The sequence below is a fragment of the Sturnira hondurensis genome, unplaced genomic scaffold (assembly GCF_014824575.4).
Source record: "Sturnira hondurensis isolate 20B ecotype Veracruz unplaced genomic scaffold, ASM1482457v3 Scaffold0024822, whole genome shotgun sequence".
Lineage (NCBI taxonomy): Eukaryota > Metazoa > Chordata > Mammalia > Chiroptera > Phyllostomidae > Sturnira > Sturnira hondurensis.
In genome coordinates this window covers 4902098-4929798 of record NW_028097453.1, presented here as the reverse complement: position 1 = coordinate 4929798, position 27701 = coordinate 4902098, and the positions used below count along the sequence as shown (strand labels likewise).

At 55.0% G+C, this 27701-nt stretch overlaps 1 protein-coding gene across 3 annotated transcripts in view; it reads left to right on the top strand.

The window, feature by feature from the left end:
• The window catches only part of IGSF3 (immunoglobulin superfamily member 3), a 98478-nt gene that overhangs the window by 47769 nt on the left and 23008 nt on the right, over positions 1-27701 (top strand). Inside the window, exons 3-8 of one of the 3 annotated variants that reach the window (XM_037038740.1) lie at positions 4182-4559; positions 6849-7259; positions 15567-15956; positions 17316-17372; positions 19679-20080; positions 24194-24598. In XM_037038740.1, the coding sequence (XP_036894635.1) occupies positions 4182-4559; positions 6849-7259; positions 15567-15956; positions 17316-17372; positions 19679-20080; positions 24194-24598 (2043 nt within the window). Of the gene's footprint in view, positions 1-4181; positions 4560-6848; positions 7260-15566; positions 15957-17312; positions 17373-19678; positions 20081-24193; positions 24599-27701 lie in introns of all 3 variants that reach the window. The other 2 variants (XM_037038739.1, XM_037038741.1) reach the window with 2 other exon arrangements.

Below are 27701 nucleotides of genomic sequence, written 5' to 3'. Positions count from 1 at the left end.
TAGCTTCCTAAGGTGGAACTTCAGAATATTGACTCAAGCTCTTTCTTCTAATATACACATTCAATGCTGTCGTCTTCCCTCTATGCACTGGTTTCCCTGAATATAACAACTTTGATGTGTTGTTAAAATTTCTATTGAGATTTCTTCTGTGACCCCCGTGTTATTTAGAAGAGTGTTGTTTAAACTCCAAGTATTTGGGGATTTTCCCGGTAAATGTGTATTCATTTCTAGTTCAGTTCCATTTTGATCTGGACATTGTACGATTTTCAATCTGTTCAACCTGTTAATGCGTGTTTCATGGCTTAGACCGGGGTCTGTCTGGGTGAGTTTCCACATGAGCTTGAGAAGGATGTGTGTTCCGTTGCTGGGGGACGCAGCGGTCCGTAGGCGTGTATTGTATGCACTCGGTTGACGGTGCTGCTGAGTTCCCCCGTGTCCTCCCCCAGTTCCTGCCTGGTAGAGCAGTCGTTTCTGGTAGAGGGGTGTCGAAGTCACCAACTAGGAGAACGGATTCATCTGCTTCTCCCCGCGCTTCTGTCTGGTTTTGCGTCACATGGTTTGCTTTGTGAGGTAAGCATACACAGTGAGAATTGTTCTGTCTTTTTGGAGAACTGACTCATTATCATCATGTCCTTCTACCTCCCTGGTAATGCTCCTTACTTTGAAGTCTGCTCTGTCTGAAATAAATGTAGCTACTCCTGCTCTCCTTTGATAATGTTACCGTGGTATATTTTTCTTCATCCATTTCTTTATAATCTGTATGTGTCTTTGTATTTAAAGTTTCTGATAGACAAGATACAGTGGGTTGTGTTGTTTGCTCCACTCTGACAATATCTGTCTTCTAATCAGTGCATTCCAGGGGTGTCAAACCCAGAGCCACATCAGCCTTGTGGTTGCCTTCAAAGGGCAGAATGTAATTTTAGGACTGGATAAATGTAACTGCTCCTTAACAGTTAAGGGAGAGCTCGGCACTGCCGCTGGGTAGAAACGAGGTGGAGGGCTGGACTGGGCCCGCAGGCCTTGTGTTTGCCACTGTGCTCTAGATCGCTGACCAAAAGATATTGATAGAGTTGGATTAATGTCTACCGTATTCATTACTATGTTTTATCTGTTGCCCTTGTTTTTTGTTCCTGTTTTTGTCTCCCATGCTGCTTCTGCCGTTTGTGCCCAGCCCTTTTCATACAGTTATATATAATAACTTTGACCTTCTTGAATTACATAAGTGATATTTGTTTACTGCAAAGTAATTCAAACAGCACAAGCCTCTTAAAAGTTAAAGTTATTATTTAAAAAACGGTGATCCCAGCCCAGAGGAGCCTTATACCCGAGGCTGAGCAGGCAGATGGGGAGGGGCAGCAGAGTCGGAGGGCGCCCGGGCTGGCACAGGGGAAGGCAGCAGCTTCAGGAGGAGGAGAGCCGCCCAGCAGGGCCGGTGCCAGGAGAAGCACGTGGGCAGGGTGGGGTGTGGAAGGGGCATCCAGCGGCTGAGAAGAGAAAGCTAATTTTTATCTCCATCATAAGGTCCACTTCCTAAGAAAGGCATTACTTCCAGGGAAGGAGCTGAAGGAGATGTTGGATTAGCAGGTGCAGCTGAGTGTGTGTGGTTGAAGTACAATCCAGTGTTTGTTTATTTGTCAGCGCTGTGTATAACTGGCTCCCGGCGTGGACAAGTTGTTTTGACCTTGATGCCCCTGGCTCATTCCGGCCACTTGACACTGTTTACCTTTCCGGGGGGGGGGGGGGTTGCAGGTAACATGCCGGATGCAGGGATCAGGCACCTTTGTGAGCTCTGCAGATAGAGCGCAGGCTGGCGAGCTGTCTGGGTCTTCTGCGTCACAGTAGGCAGCGTCTGTGGGGCCTGCGATCTTCTGCCCCTCCACTAGAAGAGAAAGAAACTTTTTTGACCCAAATCAATGGAGATTCCTTGCAGGAGGGAGGAGCTTAAAGCCGCTGAGAGCCTTACCTTAGCATAGGTTCTTTAATTTGGGCAACCGGCTGGCACTGGCCAGGCACAGACACCAAAAGGCATCGGCCCTGCTAGGTGTTAGAATTGTTGAAAATCCCAACGCCCATCTCACGCCAGGCTAGTCACGTCGGGTGGGTCCACGCACCTAAAGCTTCCCAGCAGATTGCAGTCTGGGCCCAAGGTTGGGAAGTCGTTCCGTAAAGGACGATGCTGGCTGGGCCTGGCCTGCCTCCAGCCTTCTTAGCAGCCGGCGGGCAGGGGCTGTGGCTGCTCAGGCGTAGAGCCCGGGGAGGCACGGAGACCTGAATGTTATTGATGTGGTTACATTGTTCTCGGAGTTTCTGTGGTTCTGGGGTACTGCAAACATCTGTTCAAATGTCACTGTATAAGGTTTTTAAATCATCGTGGGCGGAGTGTGCAGTCCAAACGTCACACAGCCAAGTTTAGCATACTGAAAATAGCCAATGAGCTGCCTTCTCGAGGGCTTTCAACAGAGAAACGAAGGCTGTAGCAGAATGTGTCGAGTGAGTCCGCACGGACTTTGTTCTGCTGATGTGTCACCCCCCCACCCCAGATTTTCAGTTTCTCTGTTTCTACTGCTGGGGTTGAGATGGGGTTCGAGTTGAGATGGGGTTCGGTGGAAGGTTTTGTCGGGGAGACGAGGTTCTGTGCATGTAAGAGTTTACGAGCCACGAGCCTTCCTTCGTAGGGTCTGTTTGAAAGTCTGGGATTTTGCATATTAGATCATCGTGCTTCGAGCATGGGGGTGGGGTGGAGCTGAGAGCTGAGCCCACTGGACTGGAGTCCCCCGGGCTGCTCACAGGCTGGATCCAATTCAGCTAGGTTTACACCAGGGCGGCTGCAAGCTGTGGTTCCATTTGGGAGGGGAGTGGGCTGCAGCTGTGGGTGGTCCAGAGAGGGTGTCATTGTCAAGAGGCCACTGGCCAGATCCAGTGCTCCGTGGATCCTGAGGTACAGAATGTTCCAGCCAGAAGGGGTCTCAGGTCTTGACTGAGGACAGTTAGGGGCTAGGTCCCGTGCTGGGGGCTTTATGGACTGTATCTTACTCAGTCTCTTCGATGACTCTGAGGTGCACATTAGTATCCGCATCTTACAGACGAGGAAACGGAGGCTCAGAGAGATGAAGCGACTTATCCAAGGTCACAGCTAGTAAGGGACAAAGCCAGCATCAGCGCACTTGCTAGTCTGCTGCAGAGCCTCCTTAGAAGTCACTTCAGAGATGAGGAGATCCAGGTCCCGAGGGGAAAGCATTCTGTCCAGGAGGACACAGCCAGTTCCAGGTCCCAGCGTCGCCGCGTCCAGACCTGGCCTGCCGTTTCTCCACCCTGCGGTGCCCAGCTGCTGCCCAGGGCGAGGCCAACGGGCTGTCTTCTCCCGCCTTCTCGGGGGCTCAGGCAGAATCAGAGTTGTGCTGGCTGGGATGGGAAATGAAACCCGCGTGTCTTCCCGTCCCCAGTCTGCCGGGAGACTGCGTGCAGAAGAACACGGGGAAGGCGGGCAGAGGCCACCCTGGGGAAGCTGGAAGGCGGGGCCGGTGGGAGAACTGGAGCTGCGATCTCACTTTTTTGTGGCCCATCTTCCCGCTTGGTTCCCTCTGCGGTCGGTGTGGGCATCTGGGCTGCAGCACCAGCCCCGTCCACGGTGGGCAGAGGAAGGAAGGACCACTCCCCCGCGGGGCATGCTGGGAGTCTCAACTTCTGACAGTAAAGGGGGCAGCACCGAAGAAGGGGCCCCACCCCACCCCCCAGCCCTGTGACCCAGAAGGGACCGTTTCATTTCAGCCAATTGCAAGAAGGTTGCCTTGTTCGCTTCTCTCTGAATGTGTGTGGCAAGGATTCAACTTTTCCTGCTCATTTTAGTAAAAACCGTCATAAACAGCATGAATAAGTGGTTCTAAAATACCACATAAATGACAGAGAGAGGGACTAAATGACATTCCCAGGGGTCGTCTGCTGAATAAGCAGCAGAACCACATCCTTGCACAATCAGATTCCCATGTATGCCAGTTAGGGACAGCGCTTTACATGGAGTGTTTTAATCGATATTTATAGATCACAGGCCGCCTCGGAAAGGGCCAGTAAGCTGTTTATGTGACTGTCGCGTCATGCAAATAGCAAGCCCTCTGAAGACCGTTGCCTGCCCTGTGGTTCGGTCTGAGCAGTAAGTGAACCTTCGTGTGCGTGTGTTCCCACAGGTGCAGTGACAGCCCAGCGTCACGTCGCCGTGCAGGAAGGGCCCTTGTACCGCACGGAGGGCTCCCACGTCACCATCTGGTGCAACGTCAGTGGCTTCCAGGGGCCTCCCGAGCAGAACTTCCAGTGGTCCATCTACCTGCCCTCCGCCCCCGAGCGCGAGGTCCAGATCGTCAGCACCGTGGACCCCTCTTTCCCTTACGCCATCTACACCCAGCGCGTGCGCAGCGGGAAGATCTACGTGGAGAGAGTCCAGGGGGACTCGGCCTTGCTGCACATCACCGACCTGCAGGCCCGGGATGCGGGGGAGTATGAGTGCTACACGCCCAACACCGACGAGCAGTACTTTGGGAGCTACAGCGCCAAGATGAGCCTCGTGGGTAAGGGGACGCCTGTGTTCGTGCGGTCAGTGTCCCGCCCGGGTGTCACGGTCAGTCCAGGCTGTCGTGGCCTGAGCGGCTCGGACAATGGGCATTTGTTTCACACGGTCTGGACGCTGGGTGCCAGCCCGGTCAGCTCTGCTCTGGTGGGACCCCTCTTCCAGGCTGCGGACTGCTGACTTCTCACTGTGTCCTCGTGTGGCGCATGGGCAATGAGGGAGCTCTCCGAGGTCCCCGGGTAAGGGCACTCGTCCCTTTCATGGGGGGGCTGCACCCTCATGACCTCACTTCCCTTGGGCTTCTTCTCCAAATGCCGGGAGAAGGGATCGGGTTTCAACTGACGAGTTTTGCGGGGGATATAAACATTCAGTCTGTAACACCAAGTTACTTCTTTTAGAGTACAGCTTTAAATGACTTTAAAAAAAAAACCACCCCCAAACCTCTCCACATATTTTAGAGATCAACCAGTAATGTAAATACCAAGTGTGTGTCTCTTTGTTCACAATAATAGAAGGTTGTGGCTGAAGCTTAAAAGGCTCGGAAGCAGATGTTGCGTTTTCCAGGGGAGCCTAACTGGCCCTCTCGCTGGTGAAAGGGGATATGAAAATGTAGGGTGAGGATGTTTGTGGTCAGTGACGTGAAGAAATGACGGGGGTGACGAAGTGTGTGCTACCAGCTGGGAGAGAGGCGACGTGTCTGCGAAATGGGCCTTTGGACGGGCTCTGAGGCTCCTGGGCGTTGCCGAATCATGAAGTGGACGCAGCCGCTGTCCCTGTCCAAACTGCGCCTCTGGAGGTCCCAGCCCCGTGAATGTGGCGTGTGCCCCAGCTGGCCCGGCGATCCCCGAGGGATGGAGGGATCTCACTGGGAAGGGCCAACACCGTCAGGGCCCTTCTCTCTTGCTGCCCAGGTCGTAATGTCCAGGCTTGATTATGATGGTGGAACTGGACTCAGTGACCCTTCCCGTTGACGAACACTGCCATTGCCCACCCCCTCCACCTCCAGCTTCCTCGGTGACTTCTCCTTTCCCTGACAAGTCTGAACCCCAGCAGGAGGCCTGCACCCCACCTGAGATGGGTGCAGCAAGAAAACACTGGCTGTGACTGGGGTGTCCTCATCAGTCGGGGGTAGGATGTCAAGTCCCCAGGGGAAAATTCTGGTCAAGGGACCACAGGGGACTCTTCACTTGCCTGAGTCATCCCCACATTGGGGCTGCCTTCTGGTGTCACGAGAATGATACAGAAATTGAACCTGTTAAAAAATGGTGATGATGCTTCTTGCTACCAAATTAATTAATTAATGTATGTATTTGTTATATACTTATTTATTTTTAAAAAATATTTATTTTTAGAGAGAAGAGAAGGGAGGGAAAAAGAGAGGGAGAGACACATCGATGTGTGGTTGTCTCTCAGTGTCTCCCACCAGGGACCTGGCCCACAACCCAGGCATGTGCCCTGACTTGGAATCAAACAGGCAACCCTTTGCTCCACAGGCCTGTGCTCAATCCATGGAGCTACACCAGCCAGGGCTGTACTCATTTATTTTTATTGTGCCTTTTTTCCCATTACCATTCATCCCCCTATATCCCTTCTCCTCCAAATGTTTTATGGGTTGTTGTTGTTTTTTTAAATAGCCTTCCAGTGCAATGCATTGCTGAAGTCACTGGGGAGGGGATGTGGAGAGGTGGCTGGCAGGGAGGAAAAGATGAAGTCATATAGAAATATAAAACTCCCCAAGTTCCAGGAAGGATTTCCATTGGAAGGTCTTTCAGAAGCCAATTTCCAGGATCTTGAAGCAACACCAGAATGAACAATAAAACCCAATTTCACCTAAAAGAAAATGCTTTTTATAAAGAAATATCAGAGAGTTCACTTATTATGTACAGTGAAATACAACCCACCTTTTGTCTGAGTGTTTAAAATAACCAAGCAGGTAAGAGGAATTGCCCCAAACCTGCAGTCTAAATCCAAACGGGAAACTGCTGTTCCTGTGCAGTTTCCTGGGGTCACCTGCAGCCTCACACCGGGGGTGGAGGGCTGCGTGGGGTCAGCTGTGACTCACCTGTGGGTGAGTGACACCCACAATGTCCTGTCAGCTCCTGTAGACTCAGGCCTGTGGCTTCTTTTACGCGTCCGTCCATCTCTCGTGCTTGGTCTTCCTTTTTTCTTGCTGCCTTCCATTTTCCCAGCATTCTCATGACGTGCCCATAGTAGGACAGCTTGCCGTCTGCCCCCGGGACTGTTCAGACTCTGCGGCTTCGTCGTGACCGTGCGTGTGTCTGTGTTGCAGTGATCCCGGACTCCCTGCAGGCCGCCGCCATGCCCCAGACCCTGCACAAGGTGGAGCAGGACCCTCTGGAGCTCACGTGCGAGGTGGCCACCGAGACGTTCCAGCACAGCCACCTGTCCGTGGCCTGGCTCCGGCAGAGAGGCAGCGAGAAGCCCGTGGAGGTCGTTGGCCTGAGCCGAGACTTCATGCTTCACTCCAGCAGCGAGTACGCCCAGCGGCAGAGCCTGGGGGAGGTGCGGCTGGACAGGCTGGGGAGCAGCACCTTCCGCCTCACCGTCTTCCACCTGCAGCCTTCCGACCAGGGCGAGTTCTACTGCGAGGCCGCCGAGTGGATCCAGGATCCCGACGGCTCGTGGTACGCCATGACCCGAAAGCGGTCCGAGGGAACCGTGGTGACCGTGCAGCCCACAGGTCAGTCTCTCTTGTCCTCGTTCTCCACCTGGTGGCGAGGGTGGTCCGACACGGGCAGGGTGTGCAGACGCCTTCTTTAGTGACCTCTGAAAGTACACTGGGTGTTCACGGGCAGCTGGAGATAATCCGGCTTCCTCCAACCAGAGGAAGCTGAGGGGGGTGTCAACCCCCGGGATCCTGAGACCTACCTGCAAGCGAGTCTCAGGAGGAGCTGCCCAGGCTGACCCTGGAGAGGGCCGGGGCTCTGCAACCTGCACGGAGTCTGCGGCTCCTTTACCCTACGTGGGGTCTTACCCTTCCTTGAACTACAAGTTCGCTCTAAACGTTGGGAGGTGTCACAGAAACCGTTTGCGTCTTCTGACTGGGCTCCCATTAGCCCACGCCTGCCCTCTCTGCAGGCATCGCCTGCCTCTGGTAGCAAATCCTGTTTCCAGAACATTTGAGATTAGGAGCCTTCCAGCATAGGCATGATATCCTGAGCTAGAGAAATTTTGGTGTAAATGGTTAGTTTTTACATTATTTCATTGGTGATGTTTTAGGCTTTCCCCAGTGCTTTGTCACGTGTTCCCAGTTCTTCAGAAGTTCTGGGAGGGAAGTAGGTGGTGGGGAGATGCCGTGCCCGGGGGGGCCTGATGGCTGGGCCCCAGGAGGAGTCTCAGGGTGTGTTGCAAGGCCAGGCCCAAGAGCCCTGGGTGCCACAGTCCCTGTCTCCTCAAGGGAAAGACCTAGAACGGGGATTGTCTGAGGGCTGGGTGCCGGTGATGGCTGCACCTTGCGAGCTGAGAGCCCCCTGCTTCTCCTGTTATTTTCCCCGCCCCGTCACACTGCACTCGTGTCCCGCCAGGCTCCCCATCAGAGCTAAGAGCTGCTTCTGATGCCTCTCACAGGCCTGGGTTCACCTGGCTTTGGTTGAGGGTGGTCATTGTGCCATTAACGAGGTGTCGAGAGTGGTCCAAAGAGCCTTTCCCAGTGTTCCATTGACCTCTGGTGAGTGCAGTGTGGGTTGTGGGCGCAGTAGGTGCAAGTGGAGCCCCTGGGCAGCACCTGTTTCCTCACCTCCCTCTCCCTGTGGCGAGTGGCCCTGCTCTGTACAGAGTTGTGCCGCCATTCTGGAGCAGGGCTTCTAACTGACCTACCAGTGCAGCTTCCCGGGCCTGACCAGCTCAGAGTCCTGAGTCAGGCTGCGGGGCCAGGGCCTGGGAGGCTGGGTTTCCAGCTCACTCCCCTGGTGAGTTTGCATGGTCTCTCTTCTGTCGAGCAGAGCTCTGGGGGCAATGGGGCGGCCTTGATTCCCTGGACATCAAGTGGGTGTGAGGGCTTTTAGGAGAAGGGTTGGGCTCCTCGGTAGGGAGCACCATCTCTGCTCTGTAGGACCCGAGCTTTTAGCAGCTTCTGGGTCTTCCAGTGCTTAAGAAATCTGCAGAAGGCCCTTTATTTCATATTTATCTTTTCCCTCCTTGGATGGTTTTAATATGAGCTTCGAAAGTCTGGACCAAATTTTGAGTCTTAGTGCTTTTAAATTAGATTGCATCAGCTAATCTCCTTTATTTTAATCTTACAATTTGGAATTAGGTGTTTTTAAATTTGCCCAGCGAACGTCTCCAGACTAAGCCAGCCAAGGAGAAGCTCGGTGGAACAGAAGTTGATGGCTTCACTCTGGGTGTCGGTGCTGCTCTGGCTCAGAGCCTGCAGCCACGGCTCGGCCTTCTCCCAGTGCATCCCAGCAAGCACCTCGTGGGCCCCTGCAGCACTGGGGGTGTGGCAGCAGCGCTGGGGGTGCAAAGACGATTTGCACGTGGTCACTGTACCGGGAGAGCTCAGGGGCGGCCAAGCTGGTGGCCCAGTGGGGTGTGCTGAGTGCCACACTAGGGTCGTGTGTGCCGTGCTCTGTGAAGGCCATGACTGGAAAGTGCCCCCACAGACACAAGCTCCCCTGGATGGGGCAGTTGCGATGGCACACCCAGGAAATCCAACACTTTCAGTGCCTTGAGCCAAGTCTGGAGGCCTGACAAGGGAGCAGGATGAGAGGCATGAGGCTGTTGGACATGCAGCAGGCAGGGGAAGTGGAGTCTCAGCCGTGAGGGATCCACGGAGAAAGGAAAGGTAGCCGGAAGCCCCATGCGCCATAATGTGCACCTTGGCCTTGACTCTGTGGACCAAGTATTTTCAAGCTGTTCTTCTTGGAAGCTTAGAACCCCCTTAGAGGTCTGAGATGTTGCACGTGGGTGTGTGGGGGTGTTCATGTGCATGTGTGCCTGCAGGGGTGCTGAGGGAGGGTGTGGGGCACCCCTGGTTCAATCCCCCCTTGATTCAACCAAGTGCTTTCTATACTGGGCACAAAAGATTTTGTATGAGGAAAGGAAGCCCCAACCCAAGAAAGATGGCCTCTGCGGTGCAGGAGAGGGACTTAGCACAGGGTCCCGGTGGCTGCCCCTCCGCCCCCTCCGCCCCCTCCGCCCCCTCCGCCCCCTCCACCAGAGCCCGGGCCCCCTGGGCCAGGCACCCTAGAATCCACACTCACACGTCCACTCCTGGCTTTCGCTGGTACATGCTCCAGTGCTTCTCTGGAGGAGGTCAGCCGACACGTGACATGGCATGAGGACACTCAGGCAATGGGCGGGGAGAGCCTCTAGCTAAGGGCCTGAGGCCCCCTGCCAACAGCCACACAAGTCCGTGAGGAGGGTCCTTCAGCCGCAGCCAAGCGTCCGGATGGCTGTAACCTCTTCGGGTATCATTTACTGCTGCTGCCGTGGGCGTGGGTGGTGGCTGTGGGGTGTTAGTTGGAAGTTGTACTCATAGAGGCAATTCTAAGTGTAATGTAAATTGCTTTAATGTATAGATGAGAGGAGGGCATGTTGGGAGAATAAAAATACAGTAAATCAAGTGAGGACACAGCAGACCTGGGCACCAGAGGTTTCTAGGAAGAGAAACTCAAAGGTGACGGTCTGTTATTAGAGTAACGGAGAGGTCAGCGAACCGTGGCTTGTGCCTTGACAACCTGTGTCGTTTTGTTTTGTTTTTTAATAAAATGCAGATGTCATGATATTTTTAAAAACAAGCAGCCCCCCTACAAATAAAGTTTGAAAAACCGCTGCTGCAGACACTTTGGGACACAGGGACTGAGAGTTTCAATGGGCAGGGGGGGCTGGGGGGGGCAGCGACCCAGTTGAGTCTGGATTTAAAAGTGAAACCTGGAGGCCACCTAGAGGCTGGTCAAACAGGTTGGATCTGATTCGAGAGGCCAGGTTAGGAAAAGCCAGTAAGACCAGGCCTAGGTGAGAGCCAGTGGCCTGGAAGGGAGGCAGTGAGTGGGTGCTGGGGCAAAAGAATGGGGGGCGCTGTGGAAGGGGGAATTCAACTGTCTGGGTGCCCGGGCTGGGACTCAGGGTGAATCTGCGAACTGTAAGGAGGAGACGCAAAGTCCTGCCCCTGAGTCTCTGCTTCCCTGTGAGTGGCGGAGCTCCCCCCCCCCCCCGCTTTTTTCCCTGTAAACGTTAGCCAAGGAGTCCTTCCTGCAAGCAGACTCTCCTTGCATTCACTCAGTTTGTGAAACACCCAGCGTGTCATCGGACATAGATCTCAGTTAGATGTGAACTTGGGAGTGAGGAGGGCCCAGGGGAACAGCCGAAGGACCAAGTGGTCAGGGGAGCAGGTCCCTGTGAGAGAGGGAAACCGACGGCCAGGCAAGAGGAGAAGCAGGAGGGAAGGCATGGGAGGGAGCGGGTCTGGAGGCTGAGGCCCATTGGAGAAAACCCTTTGGTTGTGATGGGGTTCAGGGGGGTCATCGGTGTATCTGCTAGGTCAGAGAAATGTGGGGAAAGGGCCAGAAGGCAATTTCAGTGAGCTGGGGCCTGAGGGGGTATTGGAAAAAGTGCAAATCAGTTTCTGGAGGTTTAACGGCCTGAGTATCAGCAAGGGCAGATGGCTATGCAGAAAGGAGGCTGGGGCACTGTGAGGCTTGTGTCTGCAGCCTGTGACCCTAAGGACTGCGCTGGCGGGGGTGGCGGGGGTGGGGGTGCTGCGTGAGGTGACAGTCTTCAGCTCTCATCTGAAGAAAGCCAGAGTAGCCAGCCCAGGAAATGGAAAGGTCTGCGGCCCAGGGCACCTGTTAGCACGTCTTCAGGGCGTTCATGTGGGAGGGGAGCTTTGTTATCATTGGTGTTGAGACGTAAATCATTGTACTTTGGTTGGTCGGAGCACCGGTGTCTGGCAGACAGCGTGGGCACAGGCCCTCACAGGTGTGCCCGTCTCCACCGAGGGTGACAGAAAAACCTGCCTCCGTCAGCCCATGTCTCTTAGGGCTGGTCTTGGGGAAAGGGAAGCTGTCATATTGGAGGGAGCCCTTGATGGTGTTGAGTGTTCTGTGCTCAACAGTTTGGGGAATAAAGTTAGTACCTGGGGGAAAAATAGGTGTTTGGGGCAAGACGCAGCCCAGGTGGGAGGGGATGAGATGGAGAGCTGGGGACAGAGCCAGGCTGGGGCTGGAGAAGAGGAATGGGGGACTAGGTTTTCATTTGCTTGCAGAGTGCACGGGATGGGGGTGCACGTGGGCAGGGGCATGAGGTGGTGGGGGAGGCTCGGCAGTGCCGGGGGAGGGACAGTCTTCACGGTCGAAGCCCACAGGGTGTTCGGACATCCTTTGCAGTGACTCCCCCCAGTGTCCTCCTTAGATGAGCGGAGCTGGAAGGAGGAGGGACTTGGGCAGTGGTTACAGCTGCAGCCGCCCCTGCCCACAGTTCTCTGGTGCTGTTGGCTAGAACAGAGTGTTTTCTCCAGCCCTGGACTCCTCTGTCCCCCCCACATCCCCCACCCCACGGGTGCCTGTGAGAGAAGAGAACTGCCCCATGGGAGTGATGGTCACCGAGCTCCAGCACACGGTGGGGGTTCTGGGACACGGTGGGGGTGCCGGGACACGTCAGGGGCATGCGCTCTGCATCAGTGGCCCCTCCTGCCACTTCACACATCAGCTCTTTGGCGGGGCGTGGCTTCGTTGGCCACTTCAGAGGTGTTTCGGCTTTCACTGCAAACACAGGTACTTTTGACTACACCTTAAGGTTTGGCAGGGGGTGAGCAGTGGAAAGCACTCGTTTTCATTTTTCCTGTGTGATTTTGTTANCCTCCTGGGCCAGGCACCCTAGAATCCACACTCACACGTCCACTCCTGGCTTTCGCTGGTACATGCTCCAGTGCTTCTCTGGAGGAGGTCAGCCAACACGTGACATGGCATGAGGACACTCAGGCAATGGGCGGGGAGAGCCTCTAGCTAAGGGCCTGGGGCCTCCTGCCAACAGCCACACAAGTCTGTGAGGAGGGTCCTTCAGCCGCAGCCAAGCGTCCGGATGGCTGTAACCTCTTCGGGTATCATTTACTGCTGCTGCCGTGGGCGTGGGTGGTGGCTGTGGGGTGTTAGTTGGAAGTTGTACTCATAGAGGCAATTCTAAGTGTAATGTAAATTGCTTTAATGTATAGATGAGAGGAGGGCATGTTGGGAGAATAAAAATACAGTAAATCAAGTGAGGACACAGCAGACCTGGGCACCAGAGGTTTCTAGGAAGAGAAACTCAAAGGTGACGGTCTGTTATTAGAGTAACGGAGAGGTCAGCGAACCGTGGCTTGTGCCTTGACAACCTGTGTCGTTTTGTTTTGTTTTTTAATAAAATGCAGATGTCATGATATTTTTAAAAACAAGCAGCCCCCCTACAAATAAAGTTTGAAAAACCGCTGCTGCAGACACTTTGGGACACAGGGACCGAGAGTTTCAATGGGCAGGGGGGGCGGGGTGGGGGGCGACCCAGTCGAGTCTGGGTTTAAAAGTGAAACCTGGAGGCCACCTAGAGGCTGGTCAAACAGGTTGGATCTGATTCGAGAGGCCAGGTTAGGAAAAGCCAGTAAGACCAGGGCTAGGTGAGAGCCAATGGCCTGGAAGGGAGGCAGTGAGTGGGTGCTGGGGCAAAAGAATGGGGGGTGCTGTGGAAGGGGAAATTCAACTGTCTGGGTGCCCGGGCTGGGACTCAGGGTGAATCTGTGAACTGTAAGGAGGAGATGCAAAGTCCTGCCCCTGAGTCTCTGCTTCCCTGTGAGTGGCGGAGCTCCCCCCCTTTTTTTCCCTGTAAACGTTAGCCCAGGAGTCCTTCCTGCAAGCAGACTCTCCTTGCACTCAGTTTGTGAAACACCCAGCATGCCATCGGACATACATCTCAGTTAGATGTGAACTTGGGAGTGAGGAGGGCCCAGGGGAACAGCCGAAGGACCAAATGGTCAGGGGAGCAGGTCTCTGTGAGAGAGGGAAACCGGATGGCCAGGCAAGAGGAGAAGCAGGAGGGAAGGCATGGGAGGGGGCGGGTCTGGAGGCTGAGGCCCATTGGAGAAAACCCTTTGGTTGTGATGGGGTTCAGGGGGGTCATCGGTGTATCTGCTAGGTCAGAGAAATGTGGGGAAAGGGCCAGAAGGCAATTTCAGTGAGCTGGGGCCTGAGGGGGTATTGGAAAAAGTGCAAATCAGTTTCGGGAGGTTTAACGGCCTGAGTATCAGCAAGGGCAGATGGCTATGCAGAAAGGAGGCTGGGGCACTGTGAGGCTTGTGTCTGCAGCCTGGGACCCTAAGGACTGCGCTGGCGGGGGTGGTGAGGGTGGGGGTGCTGCGTGAGGTGACAGTCTTCAGCTCTCACCTGAAGAAAGCCAGAGTAGCCAGCCCAGGAAATGGAAAGGTCTGCGGCCCAGGGCACCTGTTAGCATGTCTTCAGGGCGTTCATGTGGGAGGGGAGCTTTGTTATCATTGGTGTTGAGACGTAAATCATTGTACTTTGGTTGGTCGGAGCACTGGTGTCTGGCAGACAGCGTGGGCACAGGCCCTCGCAGGTGTGCCTGTCTCCACCGAGGGTGACAGAAAAACCTGCCTCTGTCAGCCCATGTCTCTTAGGGCTGGTCTTGGGAAAAGGGAAGCTGTCATATTGGAGGGAGCCCTTGGTGGTGTTGAGTGTTCTGTGCTCAACAGTTTGGGGAATAAAGTTAGTACCTGGGGGAAAAATAGGTGTTTGGGGCAAGACGCAGCCCAGGTGGGAGGGGAAGAGATGGAGAGCTGGGGACAGAGCCAGGCTGGGGCTGGAGAAGAGGAATGGGGGACTAGGTTTTCGTTTGCTTGCAGAGTGCACGGGATGGGGGTGCACGTGGGCAGGGGCATGAGGTGGTGGGGGAGGCTCGGCAGTGCCGGGGGAGGGACAGTCTTCACGGTCGAAGCCCACAGGGTGTTCGGACATCCTTTGCAGTGACTCCCCCCAGTGTCCTCCTTAGATGAGCGGAGCTGGAAGGAGGAGGGACTTGGGCAGTGGTTACAGCTGCAGCCGCCCCTGCCCACAGTTCTCTGGTGCTGTTGGCTAGAACAGAGTGTTTTCTCCAGCCCTGGACTCCTCTGTCCCCCCCACATCCCCCACCCCACGGGTGCCTGTGAGAGAAGAGAACTGCCCCATGGGAGTGATGGTCACCAAGCTCCAGCACACGGTGGGGGTTCTGGGACACGGTGGGGGTGCCGGGACATGTCAGGGGCATGCGCTCTGCATCAGTGGCCCCTCCTGCCACTTCACACATCAGCTCTTTGGCGGGGCGTGGCTTCGTTGGCCACTTCAGAGGTGTTTCGGCTTTCACTGCAAACACAGGTACTTTTGACTACACCTTAAGGTTTGGCAGGGGGTGAGCAGTGGAAAGCACTCGTTTTCATTTTTCCTGTGTGATTTTGTTAGGGTTGGTCTTACCTGTGTCCTATTGCCAATATTCACATGGGGGTGAAGAATGTGCTTCAATGTAGTGATTTTTCAGTTTATTAGGATTGGGGGGTCAGCACTAGCACCTAGGGGGTCAGACTGTGTACTTCGGTCTCACACATCCCAGTGAGGTGAGTCCTGCTGTATCTGCTGAGAATATGTGCAGTCACGTTGCTTGGTGAAATTCTGGGTGTAGAGGTCAAGGCTAGACCTCTGCGCTCTGCCACGTCGGTGATATGTGGCGTTCCTTACCGACTTGTGGGGGTCAAATCTAGGGCAGGATAAGCTGCAGATGGAGACTATCGGTCTTGAGCCAGACAGCAGGCCCTTCAGGCCGTCTGGGTCTGGCTGCCTTGAGTTTCCTCTGTGGTGTTCAAGGGCGTCTCTGACCCCCTGGGTGGGAGCTGGGTTTTTGTCCCTCAGGTTAAGTGTGGTGGCGTGTCCCCGTAGTTGGCACTGGAAAGAAGGGTTGGGCGGTGGGACTGGGCTGAGGCACTCTGGGAAGCTGGGGTCCTCATCACCCAGAGCGCACGGTTCTGTGGCTGTTTCAGACAAGGAGTTCACCGTGCGGCTGGAAACGGAGAAGCGCCTGTACACCGCCGGGGAGCCGGTGGAGTTCAGGTGCGTCCTGGAGGCTCAGCGCATCCCCGACCGGTACTTCGCCGTCTCCTGGGCCTTCAACAGCTCACTCATCGCCAGCATGGGGCCCAACGCTGTGCCCATCCTCAACAGCGAATTCGCCCATCGGGAGGCCAGGGGACAGCTCAAAGTGGCCAAGGAGAGCGACAGTGTCTTTGTGCTGAAGATCTACCACCTCCGCCAGGAAGACAGCGGGAAATACAACTGTCGTGTGACAGAGAGAGAGAAAACGGTCACCGGGGAATTCATCGACAAGGAGAGCAAGCGTCCCAAAAACATCCCCATCATAGTGCTTCCCATCAGTAAGTGGAGACACGTGCTGCTTCCTTTTCTCACCTCCTCCCCCTGGTCTGGTCCCGTAGCTGGCTTCCCTGAGAGAGGTCGGGGGGAGAGAAGAATACTCTGCTGGAGGGGAGGGCAGGGCAGGGCAGGGCAGGGGGAACCCCTCTAGGGTTCAAGCTGGCAGAGAAGCCCGGTTAACCGCACCCCTTCCCCAGCTTACCTGCCCGCCCTTGGCAAGCCCCCAGGTGTCTGCACCGCAGACCCCAGCACTGGCAGCCTCAGTTCACCTGGGAAAAATTCAGGACAGCTGTTCGCTCCTGTGTGGAATTGAAGTGCCCACTTCTTCTGAAGTGGGGAGATGCTGGTCTTGACCTCTTAAGAGGGTGGGTCTTTTATGGGAGCATTTGAAATCATAAAGCTCATTATTCAGAAGGATTTGCTGTCTGGGTTTTGAGGGTAGAAGGGCTGGCATTTCCCTCACTGTCTCTTCCCTATTGAAAGTGTGTGTTTAGAAGTCAGTGGGGGGGTGTCTCCCATTTTCCTGCGGGAAGACTTTTAAAGCTGCACTGGCTTCCCAGGCTGCTTAGGTGGGCTCCCTGCCCCCGTGGAAGCTGGCATTGTCTGGGTGGGTCATGGTCATGGCCACGGCCGGGCCTCGGGGGACTGACAACTGGTGTCTGCCTGTGTTTAATCATCCATAGAACCAGGATGTTCTCATTAATATCTCATTTCTTTCACAGTTCTATTTTTAGTAAAAGGAGAATTAAAAATCTTACAATGCTGTGATTTTAAACAAGATAGTGAAGTTTCCAAACTAACCATTAACCTTTTCTCAGCTGCTCAAACTGTTCTTTCTCTTACCGTTGCCGTGATTCCCTTTTTCATTTTTATTTACACTCTTGCATTTTTAATATCGTTCTCTTCAAGAACGAAGAGAAAAAAAAATACAGGGGTCTTGCCACTTTTTTTTCCTCTTCTCACCAATAGGATTGCTTTCTGTTCATGATTTTTTCTTTTAAATCACACACACACACACACACACACACCTAATTATCTTGAAATTCTTTTTACTAGACTTTTTCCCCCTACAATGCCCAGCATGGTGCTTCGCATAGGGCAGGTGCTTGCCGAGTATTCACGGAATGGAAATTGTGAACTGAATGCCCACTCTCTTGACTATTTTCCTGTTGGTCAGTGCTTGCTTTCACCAGGGACTCTCTGCTTTAAACTTGCCACTAATTCCTCAGTGTTTTGTATGGATCCAGTGAAGGGCAGCCACACTGTGTACTTCCTGTATCTTTTGTGCTAAGAGATTTCCCCCAACCCCTTCCAAGAACTTGTTTGATGATCTGTGGCCTGCTATATTGCTTTTCCAGCAGATGACTGGGTAGTTAAAGTCCCCCAGAACCACCAGATCCTGCCCCAAGGCCACTTGGGTAAGTCTACCAAAGAACGCAATCACATCGGTAATGGTGATAATGCCTTCGATTTTAATGGCGCTTTTCTTCCCGAGAGCCCCAAGTGCTCCCACGTCTCTCATCTCCTTCGCCCACCCCCCAAGTCCCTGTGGAGGCCAATGTTATATCCGTCCTGTGGAGGAAGAAGCCAGAGCACCGTCCAGAGACATGGCTGAGCCAGTTCCGTTAGCGGTCGAGCTTGCATTGCATTAGAAATGTTTGCTTCTAACTCCACACCCACTGCTCTGCGCTTAGCCTGTGCTACAGCATCCCCCACCTCCTGAGCTGAGAGCTCGTTCGTGGACACGCACTCAGAGTCTCCTTAGTTCTCTCCTGGTCTGCACTTAACCCAGGGTGCTGTGCATTGGCAGCTGCCTCTTCTCAGGCCCGGGAACACTTGTAAATAGTCTCTCGGGCAACGTCCGCCTCTGCGTTTGCCTGGGCTGCCGGAAGGGTTTGTTTTCTCACAGCCCCACGTTCTGACGGTGCCATTTTCCAGGCTTCTAGAGCGACAGAGCACCCAACAGCAGCCCCTGTAACAACAAGCCAGGGCTTACACGAGAGTCCACTGGCTGCCAGTAGGGGACAGGAGTGACACCCTGCAGGTCCTTCTTCTGATTAAGGCCAGCGAAGGATTTGTTACCCTTTTAATTCCTCGTTTGGAAGTGATATCACTGGGGATGAGTCTTTAATCTCAAGAGGAATATTGTTACTATTAATGATGAGATGAAAAACAGTGACCTGATCTAATCCCCTCAGTGCGTGACCCTGCGAGGTAGGAAGTATTAGTATCGATCTCCATTTTGTACAGGAGACTTTAAAGTTTGGCTAGGGTCAGGTGGGAACCCACGGTCACAGACCTAGAGCCCCGCTGTCTCCAGACCCTCGTTTTTAGCCGCTGACACGATCGAGGCCGGCTGGTCAGGAGCCTAATCGTCCCCGTGAACCCTTGTGGTGTGGCTCCAGAGGTTGCCCTCCTGGGAACGTTCACCTTGTGCAGACGTTTTTGGTTTTTTGTTTGTTTGGTTTTCCTTATAAAACAAGCCGATTCACACTGAGGAGCAGGTGTGCTCACCCAAACCAGAATGCACGCAGGGGGCCCGTGCGGGGGAGAAGACGGAGTCCAGGGCCTGGTCACGGGTGCAGGCGTGCCGCCCCGCAGTGACCCGTGTGCTTCTGGTCGGGACTTGATTTCACCGATTGATTCAACATTATTGTGTCTGTTTCATGTGGGTGGTGCCCAGAAAATTGGAGCCACATGAGTTACGGTATTTTGGGTTCTTTTGTACTTAGTTTGGCTTTTTGAACTTCAAATACATAACTTTACACAATGTTAGACTCATGATTGAGATAGATTAGTATGTCCACGATGTTTATAGAAGCAAAGAGTTATTGGCAATGGTAAAAGCAGCCAGGATTGTGGTGACCAATTTTTGAAAACTCAGTATGCTCTAGGTGATTCGTGTACGTGTCTCATCTGTTTTTTTAATCTTTAAAAAAACTACATGAGATAAATAACACACTCCGAATTTTATACACAAAGACATGTAGAGTTTAAGTAATTTGATTGAGTGAGTTCGCATGGCTGAGTGGGTAGCAGAGGAACGAAGGCCGTTGGATCCTTACCCCACATGTTGACTGGCCCAGTGTTTCAAGGTCAAGGGCAGTGGAACCTGAGTGGCTTAGGTCTGTTCCTCGGTGTTAACGAAAGGGCGAAAGCTCGCTCCCCACACACCCTGTGAAACTAGACCGTCTGTGCCCAACAGTGTCCTCACCCCAGCACACGACATCTTCCAAATACTTCCTGTCAGGTTTTTTTTCTGCTCCGTAATGTTGTCCCAAAGGACTCAGACGGCACACTCTAGATGTCAGCGTTTCTTTGACGGCTGTAACACCGAGTGGTGGGAGTAGAATTTTTTAGTGATTTAACTGAATACAAATCCAAATTGAAAACCCTTGAGCCCCACTGAGCAGATCACCTGATGGGTTAATGGCGCTGTGCCACAGCCGTGGCTCAGGTTCTCATTCAGCCCCAGTCTCAGACGCTCAACGTCCTCACCCTTGCGCCCGGCGGGGGGCCTCCTAGGTCATCAGAGCCCGGCTCAGGGGGGTGGGCAGTGCCCAGAACCCGCAGGGCGACCCCGACCAAGGTCAGTGCTTCATCCGCCAAACAAAGCTCACTGCACACAGGATGGCGTGGGCCCCCACCCCCCTTTCACCTTCTGGTGGGGAGCGCCCCGTAGAGACCCCCCGGCCCCAGCGCGTGCTCTCTCCCTGTCCTCCAGAGAGCAGCATCTCCGTGGAGGTGGCCAGCAACGCCAGCGTCGTCCTCGAGGGCGAGAACCTGCACTTCTCCTGTGGCATCCGCACGGCGGGCAGGCCGCAGGGCCGCTTCTCCGTCATCTGGCAGCTGGTGGACAGGCTGAACCGGCGCAGCAACATCGTGTGGCTGGACCGGGATGGCACCGTGCAGCCGGGCGCGTCCTACTGGGAGCGCAGCAGCTTCGGGGGCGTCCGGATGGAGCAGGTGCAGCCCAGCTCCTTTAGCCTGGGCATCTTCAACAGCAGGAAGGAGGACGAGGGCCAGTATGAGTGCCACGTGACCGAGTGGGTGCGGGCAGTGGACGGCGAGTGGCAGGTCGTGGGGGAGCGTCGGGCCAGCACCCCCATCTCCATCACGGCTCTCGGTGAGTAAATGTTCGAGTCTTTCACCGGGACCGCTGGGTCCAGAACCTCGCCCTGACTTTTGTCACCCAGAGTCCCTCCAGGAAATAGAGGCATCTTCAAAGGGTTTACTGGAAGGAACACCTTATGGAGGTGCAGGCAAGGTTGAAGGAGACAGCAGGGCATGGAGGGGCCCCTGGGGACCCCTGACGCTGGGAGCTGTTAGCACCCGTGGGGCTGCAGGGTGGGAGTGAAGGTGTAAGAAGTCTGGCCAGAGGAGCGAGGCCACTCAGCCGGAAATGGTGGCCCCGGGTAATGGAAAGCGTCCGTCTTCACAACCAGCCTGAAAGGCAGGAACAAAGCCACGAAGCCACTCTCTCTTGCCCCACCGCCCCCCACCCCGGGCTCTGCTNCCCGTAGAGACCCCCCGGCCCCAGCGCGTGCTCTCTCCCTGTCCTCCAGAGAGCAGCATCTCCGTGGAGGTGGCCAGCAACGCCAGCGTCGTCCTCGAGGGCGAGAACCTGCACTTCTCCTGTGGCATCCGCACGGCGGGCAGGCCGCAGGGCCGCTTCTCCGTCATCTGGCAGCTGGTGGACAGGCTGAACCGGCGCAGCAACATCGTGTGGCTGGACCGGGATGGCACCGTGCAGCCGGGCGCGTCCTACTGGGAGCGCAGCAGCTTCGGGGGCGTCCGGATGGAGCAGGTGCAGCCCAGCTCCTTTAGCCTGGGCATCTTCAACAGCAGGAAGGAGGACGAGGGCCAGTACGAGTGCCACGTGACCGAGTGGGTGCGGGCAGTGGACGGCGAGTGGCAGGTCGTGGGGGAGCGTCGGGCCAGCACCCCCATCTCCATCACGGCTCTCGGTGAGTAAATGTCCGAGTCTTTCACCGGGACCGCTGGGTCAAGAACCTCGCCCTGACTTTTGTCACCCAGAGTCCCTCCAGGAAATAGAGGCATCTTCAAAGGGTTTACTGGAAGGAGCACCTTATGGAGGTGCAGGCAAGGTTGAAGGAGCCAGCAGGACATGGCGGGGCCCCTGGGGACCCCTGACGCTGGGAGCTGTTAGCACCCGTGGGGCTGCAGGGTGGGAGTGAAGGTATAAGAAGTCTGGCCAGAGGAGCGAGGCCACTCAGCCGGAAATGGCGGCCCCGGGTAGTGGAAAGCGTCCGTCTTCACAACCGGCCTGAAAGGCAGGAACAAAGCCACAAAGCCACTCTCTCTTGCCCCGCCGCCCCCCACCCCGGGCTCTGCTGCCTGCTGCCCGGGGAGGAGCCCTCCTGAGAAGCTCTGAGTAGGGCAGGAAGGGGTAGAGAATCCCCTGTGGCCATTTACTTAGCGTTCACCACGTTCCTGGCTGAGTCTGAGCCCCTAGCCGAGAGGTAGGCCTTTCACTTTACAGGAGACTGAGTGAGGCTGATGGATCAGCTCACCTGCTCGGGGCTGTAGCTTTTAAACAACAGACCCATGGCACAGACCCAGGACCCAGCGATCTGTCTTAATTTTTTTTTCAAAGCCCGTGTTTTGTTCTTCTTCTCTCCAAGGCCCCTCCTTAAGAAAGCTATCTCCTCGTTAGCAGGAAGTTAAAGATACCTTGAGATTTGCTAAAACCGAAGAATATTAGATTTGTTTCTCAGGGGCTACTTAAAGAGGCTTCCATCAACGTGTATCTGCCTAATGCAGTCAGTGTGTTACATTCTAAAAGGTAGCCTGCTTTTCTGCTGGGGAGGTGGCTTGTCCTGTTAGGCCTTCTGTTCATCAGGAGACTCTGACGTCACTTGTCCTTGCAACTTTGTGTCCCCTCCCTGAAACCACAGCACCTCCTTCCCTGAGGGGGGGGGGGCTGCTGGTGCTGTTGAACAGGCCACAGCCCTGAGGTGTTTTGCCCCCCAAAGAGACCTCCATTGCCACAAGACCCCCAGCCTGGAATGGCAATGACCTCCTAAAAGCATAATCCCAAAGATGGACCTGCTTTCTGCAGCAATCACACAGTTCATATCTGTCTCTAGAAGCTTCGCCCAGCGTGGCGTTCCCTGATCAGCTCAGTCCCTGTGCCTCCGTGGAAGCAGAACCTGGGAGGAACAGGGTGGTTCCCCACCCTGTGAGGTTAGGGATTTCTGAGGGCTGGTTAGAGGTGGTTGGGACTGTTTCTCAGGAAGTGATTTTACGGTTTCAGGTTATCCCCTGAATTTCTTCATACTCGACGCGTAGTTCCCACGACCAGGGGCTCTGACCTGGGATCCGAGGGGCTGGTTCTACTCACCTGGTCTCCCGCCTTGGGGCACTTCTGGCCAGAGGCATAACCATAGTGGCCCAAGGGTGTCGAATGGGAGAAAACAGGAGGGCACCCTGGGGTGAGGTCACCTTTTCAGCCTAAAGTAAACAGCGGCACACAGATTTTCATATGTGTACAACTGAGAAATGGCTCCCCTCTCCACAGGGAGGTGTCAGGGACTGGTGCCCAGGGGAAGCATTAGGTAGGTACAGTCTCCAGCTGCACCTGGGCCATAGGCCTGTTCACTTAGGACAACTCGAGTGCTCTGTGAGCTGTGACCGTGACATGTGCCTGTGCCGGGCCAGGACAGTCAGCTGCTCAGACACCCCCCACCCTCCGGGAGTCGAGGCCACAAACACCTGGCAGAGGCCCTGTGCCTCGCCATCCTCAGGGCAGCGTATTCGGCACACAGGCGCACAAGTGACCATTTCACCGTTTCCTGTGTGAGGACGGGCCTCTGTATGTTATCTTTTTAAAAACTAGGAAATGTAAAGACAGCTCTTGAAATCTAAATGGAAGACCCATAGCCTTTAACAAGTCATGACTCTGTGTGCTGACTTAGCCTCCCCATGTAAAGCCAATGGGTTCCTTCTGTCTGGAGTCTTTTAGCTCCAGGATTCAAAGTCCTTTCCTTTATGGCTCTGTGCTTAATGAAATACATATTTTTTTAGATGTCATTTATATTGTGTGTCAGGTACTATCCCAAGCCTTTTACAAATGCAAACTCCTCTAATCGTTGCATGGACCCATTTTACAGATAGGGGCATGGAGGCAGAGAGAAGTTAAGTAACCTGCGCAGTGTCACTGAGCTAGGAAGTGTCGGAATTGGGCGCTGGCTCCGAGGTCTACGCCTTTAACCCCAGCCTCAGGCTTCCCATGGGACACACAGCCTAATAAGGTCCTTGAAATCAGCAGGTTTGTGGCCTAACACTGCAGTTACAACCAGCAGCCTAACACTGGGCAGCTTAGTTAACTGCTCTATGCCTCAGTGTCCTCACCTGTAAAAAGGGGTGATTGGCCTACCCGTCCTCGAGGTTGTTCTGAGGGTACAGTGAAGTGTGGGGAAGCAGAGCAGTTGGCACCATGCCTGGCACAACAACAGTGCCCAGTAAATAGTGACCACTCAGTTGTGTGGTCATAACCACTGTATGCATGTGAAGGTGTAGTTCAAGGCTGGAGGGGGTGGGGTCACTCATACTGAGGACCAGGCTGTTTCTCATTCTGTACGGAACCTGGAGAGGCTCAGCCTGCCCAGGCCCCACCCGCTGGAAATCTCTGCCTCCTGCTGTGGGCCCCTCCCCGCCCCTCTTCCCCGGATTGCACAAGGAAAGTGGAAAGTGGAAGGGGACCGGCCTGGGAACATGGGATACCCCCTCCACCTGTCCTGTCCCCCTTCTCCACACCCGATGCACTGGTGGGCCGGGCAGAGGAGGGCTGGGGTGATGCGGTCATTCTGCAGGGGATGAAGGGAATAGCTTTGGGGCTCTTTTGTCCTGCATCAGCCCAGAATCCCGGGATTTCTAGGAGTGGTTCTGCCCAAGGGACTGAGGGACTGCAAATCGATATGGGTCCTCCAGCTTCCAAACCCGAACGGCCATCGCGAGGCCATTGGGGGGGCTCCAGCAGGGAGGGGTTGGCAGTGCTGCTCAGGGAGAACCGCCTGGCCTCCTTCTGAGGGGTCTCGGGAACAGTGGGTTCATGCCAGCACATGCCAGCTCTTGTAATACTGGCCTGGGCACAGAACGGACGCCCGGGCCTTTGCTCTGCCCCGCCAGCTCTTGCCAGGAGCCCCATCGCCGCATCACACCGCCCTGAGAAAGCCAAGTGACTCTCCTGGCCTGAGCCCCTCTGCTCTCTCTCCAGAAACGGGCTTCGCGGTCACAGCCATCTCCCGCACACCGGGGGTGACCTACAGTGACTCCTTCGACCTGCAGTGCATCATCAAACCCCACTACCCAGCCCGGGTCCCCGTGTCGGTGACCTGGCGGTTCCAGCCGGTGGGCACCGTCGAGTTCCATGACCTGGTGACCTTCACCCGGGACGGAGGAGTCCAGTGGGGGGACAGGTCCTCCAGCTTCCGAACCCGAACGGCCATTGAGAAGGCCGAGTCCAGCAACAACGTCCGCCTGAGCATCAGCCGAGCCAGTGACACGGAGGCGGGCAAGTACCAGTGTGTGGCGGAGCTGTGGCGGCAGGACTACAACAGCTCCTGGGTGCGGCTGGCCGAGAGGACCTCCAACCTGCTGGAGATCAGGGTGCTGCAGCCAGGTGAGCGGCTCTGAAGCCCTGGGCGTGGCGACAGGTGGGGAGGGAGCAGCACGTGCACTCAGTGAGCCCTCGGTGTGGCCGCTGCGACTTCCTAACGTCTGATGTGGAAGAATTTCAAACCTGTGGGGAGTTGACAGAACTGTTTTCCCTTTTATTGATGGCCAGTGGCTAATGTCTCCCATTTGTTTTTTGCGGGTACTTAGTCACTGTTGTTTTGGAAGCATCTGAGGACATGCTGGTGACATCGGGGCACTCCCTCCTGGACACTTGAGGGTGCGTCTCCTGAGAACAAGGCCACTGACGATTGCAGGGCGTCGCTGACATTTTCCCAGTTGTCCCAAATGCCTTGTATCGTCTTTCTCCTTTCCAAACAAATCTAGTCCATCCACTCAGATTTCTTTAACCCAGAGTAGCTCCCTGGCTGGGTGTGTGTTCTGGGGCACTGGCATTTGGGAAACTGTCCAGACCGGTTTGCAAGAAGCTCTGTCTCAATGTTGTCTCCTGTAACCCCTGCAATATTGATGCGAACAGGGTACCGTTGGCCACAGTGTGTGGGCAGGAACCTCGGAGGGGAGAGGGAAGGGGGACCTTGCCGAGGTCCCCTAACTTGGTCCCGTACTGAGGGTCTGCTTTGTGCTAGGTGCCGAGGGTGGGCGTTTCACTAGAATTTTGCTGTCACCCGGGAAAGACCGGCTGGGGCAGCGTCACGAAGCCCATGAGAGATGGAGCTAGGGTTTGAGCCCTCACTGCCTTTCCCGTGCTGGTTTCCTGGCCCGGCCCTGCCCTCCTGTGCCGAGTTGGAGCTTCCTTTTCCTGTGGGGCAGGGCCCCTCTTACAGCAGGTGGTGAGGAGGCACTCATTTGGGGAGCCCAGTGGGGCGGTGGTTTCTGCACATACTCTCACCTTCCGCAGGCCCTTCCCCTAACACGGGAGCAGGCAGGTGCGTGCCGTGGCTTCCTGGGGTCTGCCTGCCCTTCTGCTCCATTGGGAACCAGACAAGGGGGGCCCAGGCCCTGGTCCTGCCCCCCCACCCCGCCCCTGGCCCTGGAACAGGAGAGTGTGGGCGTCCACCCACACGGCGAACGAAGGGAGTTGGATGGGAGGTGACTTTGCGAGACTTTTTCCTGACTCTGTCACACCCACTCTGCAAAGATGGTTTCAACACCTTGCGAAAAGGCGTCTTCTTTACGCTCCCAGCCATGGTTAGCATGCAGCCCAAGTTCAGACGGTCACAGTGTTGTTTTCAGCAGTGCCAGGGTAGAGGGTGGGCATGTCCCAGTCCACCCTTTGCCTCTCCTGTTCCCCTAAGGAGTCCTCTTCTGTCCCAGAGTCTGGAACAAGTGAGCTGTGTAAGTAAAGGGACCGTTCCTTAGCCAGTTAGAGTCTAAACCTGGACGACAGGATGCTTGGGAAGAGCTGTTCTGCTTCAGCAGGTTTCCAGGGTCACGGAGAGCTAAATAGACACCTCATTCGCTGTGAGCCCTCGTTGCGGGAAGTGCCCAGGGACGCACTTGCGGGCCTTCCTGAGTGGAACTTCAAGGTCGTCATTGCACCTATTGGGGCCTCCTCCCACCCTCAAGGTCGGCACTGTGAGTGGTGGCGCCTGTCCCATGGCGCTGCAGCCCTAGAAGGCAGAGGAAGCACCGACCCCAGGACCTTGCCTGGTATTGCCTTTTTTGCAAAAATCTCTATTTCTTGTTTCTGTGGCTTCTTGGAATCTAGGACTGGAGCTCATCAGGGAACAATAAGGAATTAATTTAGCGAAGGTTCAGGTTGTTTTGATTCTGATCAGTCCATGGCCTCCTGGAAAAGATAAGGGACAGAATCGCGTTTGGTACCCCATGGGAGCCAGGCTTTGTGCTTGGTGCTTGTGTTTTCCCTTTCAACTCATCCCCCAGTGAGGTGATGGAGACATTTGTGTTTCCATTTTGGTTTCCCCGGGTGTTTGGCGGCCTTGACAGTGGCAAACCAGCTCAGTGGGTGGGAACCTGGCCCTGGCCCCGGGGTTGGAGCCCAGGTCTCTCAGACATCCCCGTGTCTCCAGTTCCCATTTTCCCATCGTATTGCTTCCTGCGTGGAAAAGGCGGCTGGAGAGTGAGGACCTGCTCTGTGTCCGGTGTGGCTCACGCCAAGTCGGCCGCTCTGTGTCTTCACTGAACAGAAAGGATCTTCCGTGCGGTCCTGCGGGGCGGCTCGTGGTTGGGAGGCCTGCGCCCGGAGGTGCCCAGTAAGGCACTTGCGCCGAGGCCACGCCCTCCGGGGAGGGGCCGAGGCTCCCGGAGAGTGCATCCCTTAAGTGTTACTGTCTCTTCCTGATTAAATATTGATGCTTTAGCACTTAATATTTTCCAAAGAGCTTTGTGTTCGCTGTTGCTGTTTCCCACACACTCTAGTTGGTACAGGAGCTTTTATTTGGGGGACACAGAAGAGGAAGAATACTCGAGGGCTGGCGCTGTGCCCGGACCGTGTTGGACGCGTGGTGTGGGTGATGTCTCTTCACCTCCCCCGCGGGCCTGGGAGGAGGGCGTTGCTTTGCCGTTTGGTAAATGGAGTGACTCGGGCTCAGGAGGTTCAGGCTTGCCTAAGTCGGAAAAGCAGTGAGTGGGAAGTTGGGATTTGAACGAGGGTGTGCCTTATTAAAAAGCAGTTGAGGACTTTGACCCTTTTTAAACCGTGTCATCAAAAATTATTCTTCTTCATCCATTAGCAATCTCATTGATAGAAGAGGCCACTCTTCAATTTTTTAAAAAAATGTATTGATTTCAGAGAGAAAGAGAAAGGGAGGGAGAGAGGAACATTGATTTGTCGTTCTACGTATTGATGCATTCATTGATCAATTCTTGTATGTGCCGTGACCGGGGATCAAACCCACAACCGTGGCATGTCCGGCCAGCCCAAGAGATCACTCTTTGTAGATGACTGATGTGAGGAGTCCCAGCCCTGGTGGCCGTAATAGTGACAGCCACCGCGGTAATACTTGTTCAGCATTTCCTGCGTGCCCATCATGACCCCAAATGCTGTGCACGTAAGAACTTACTTAGTTCTCTCTCATCCATGCAGTGCCCCAGTGGAGGGGGGGCTGTCTCACCCATTTCAGAGATGG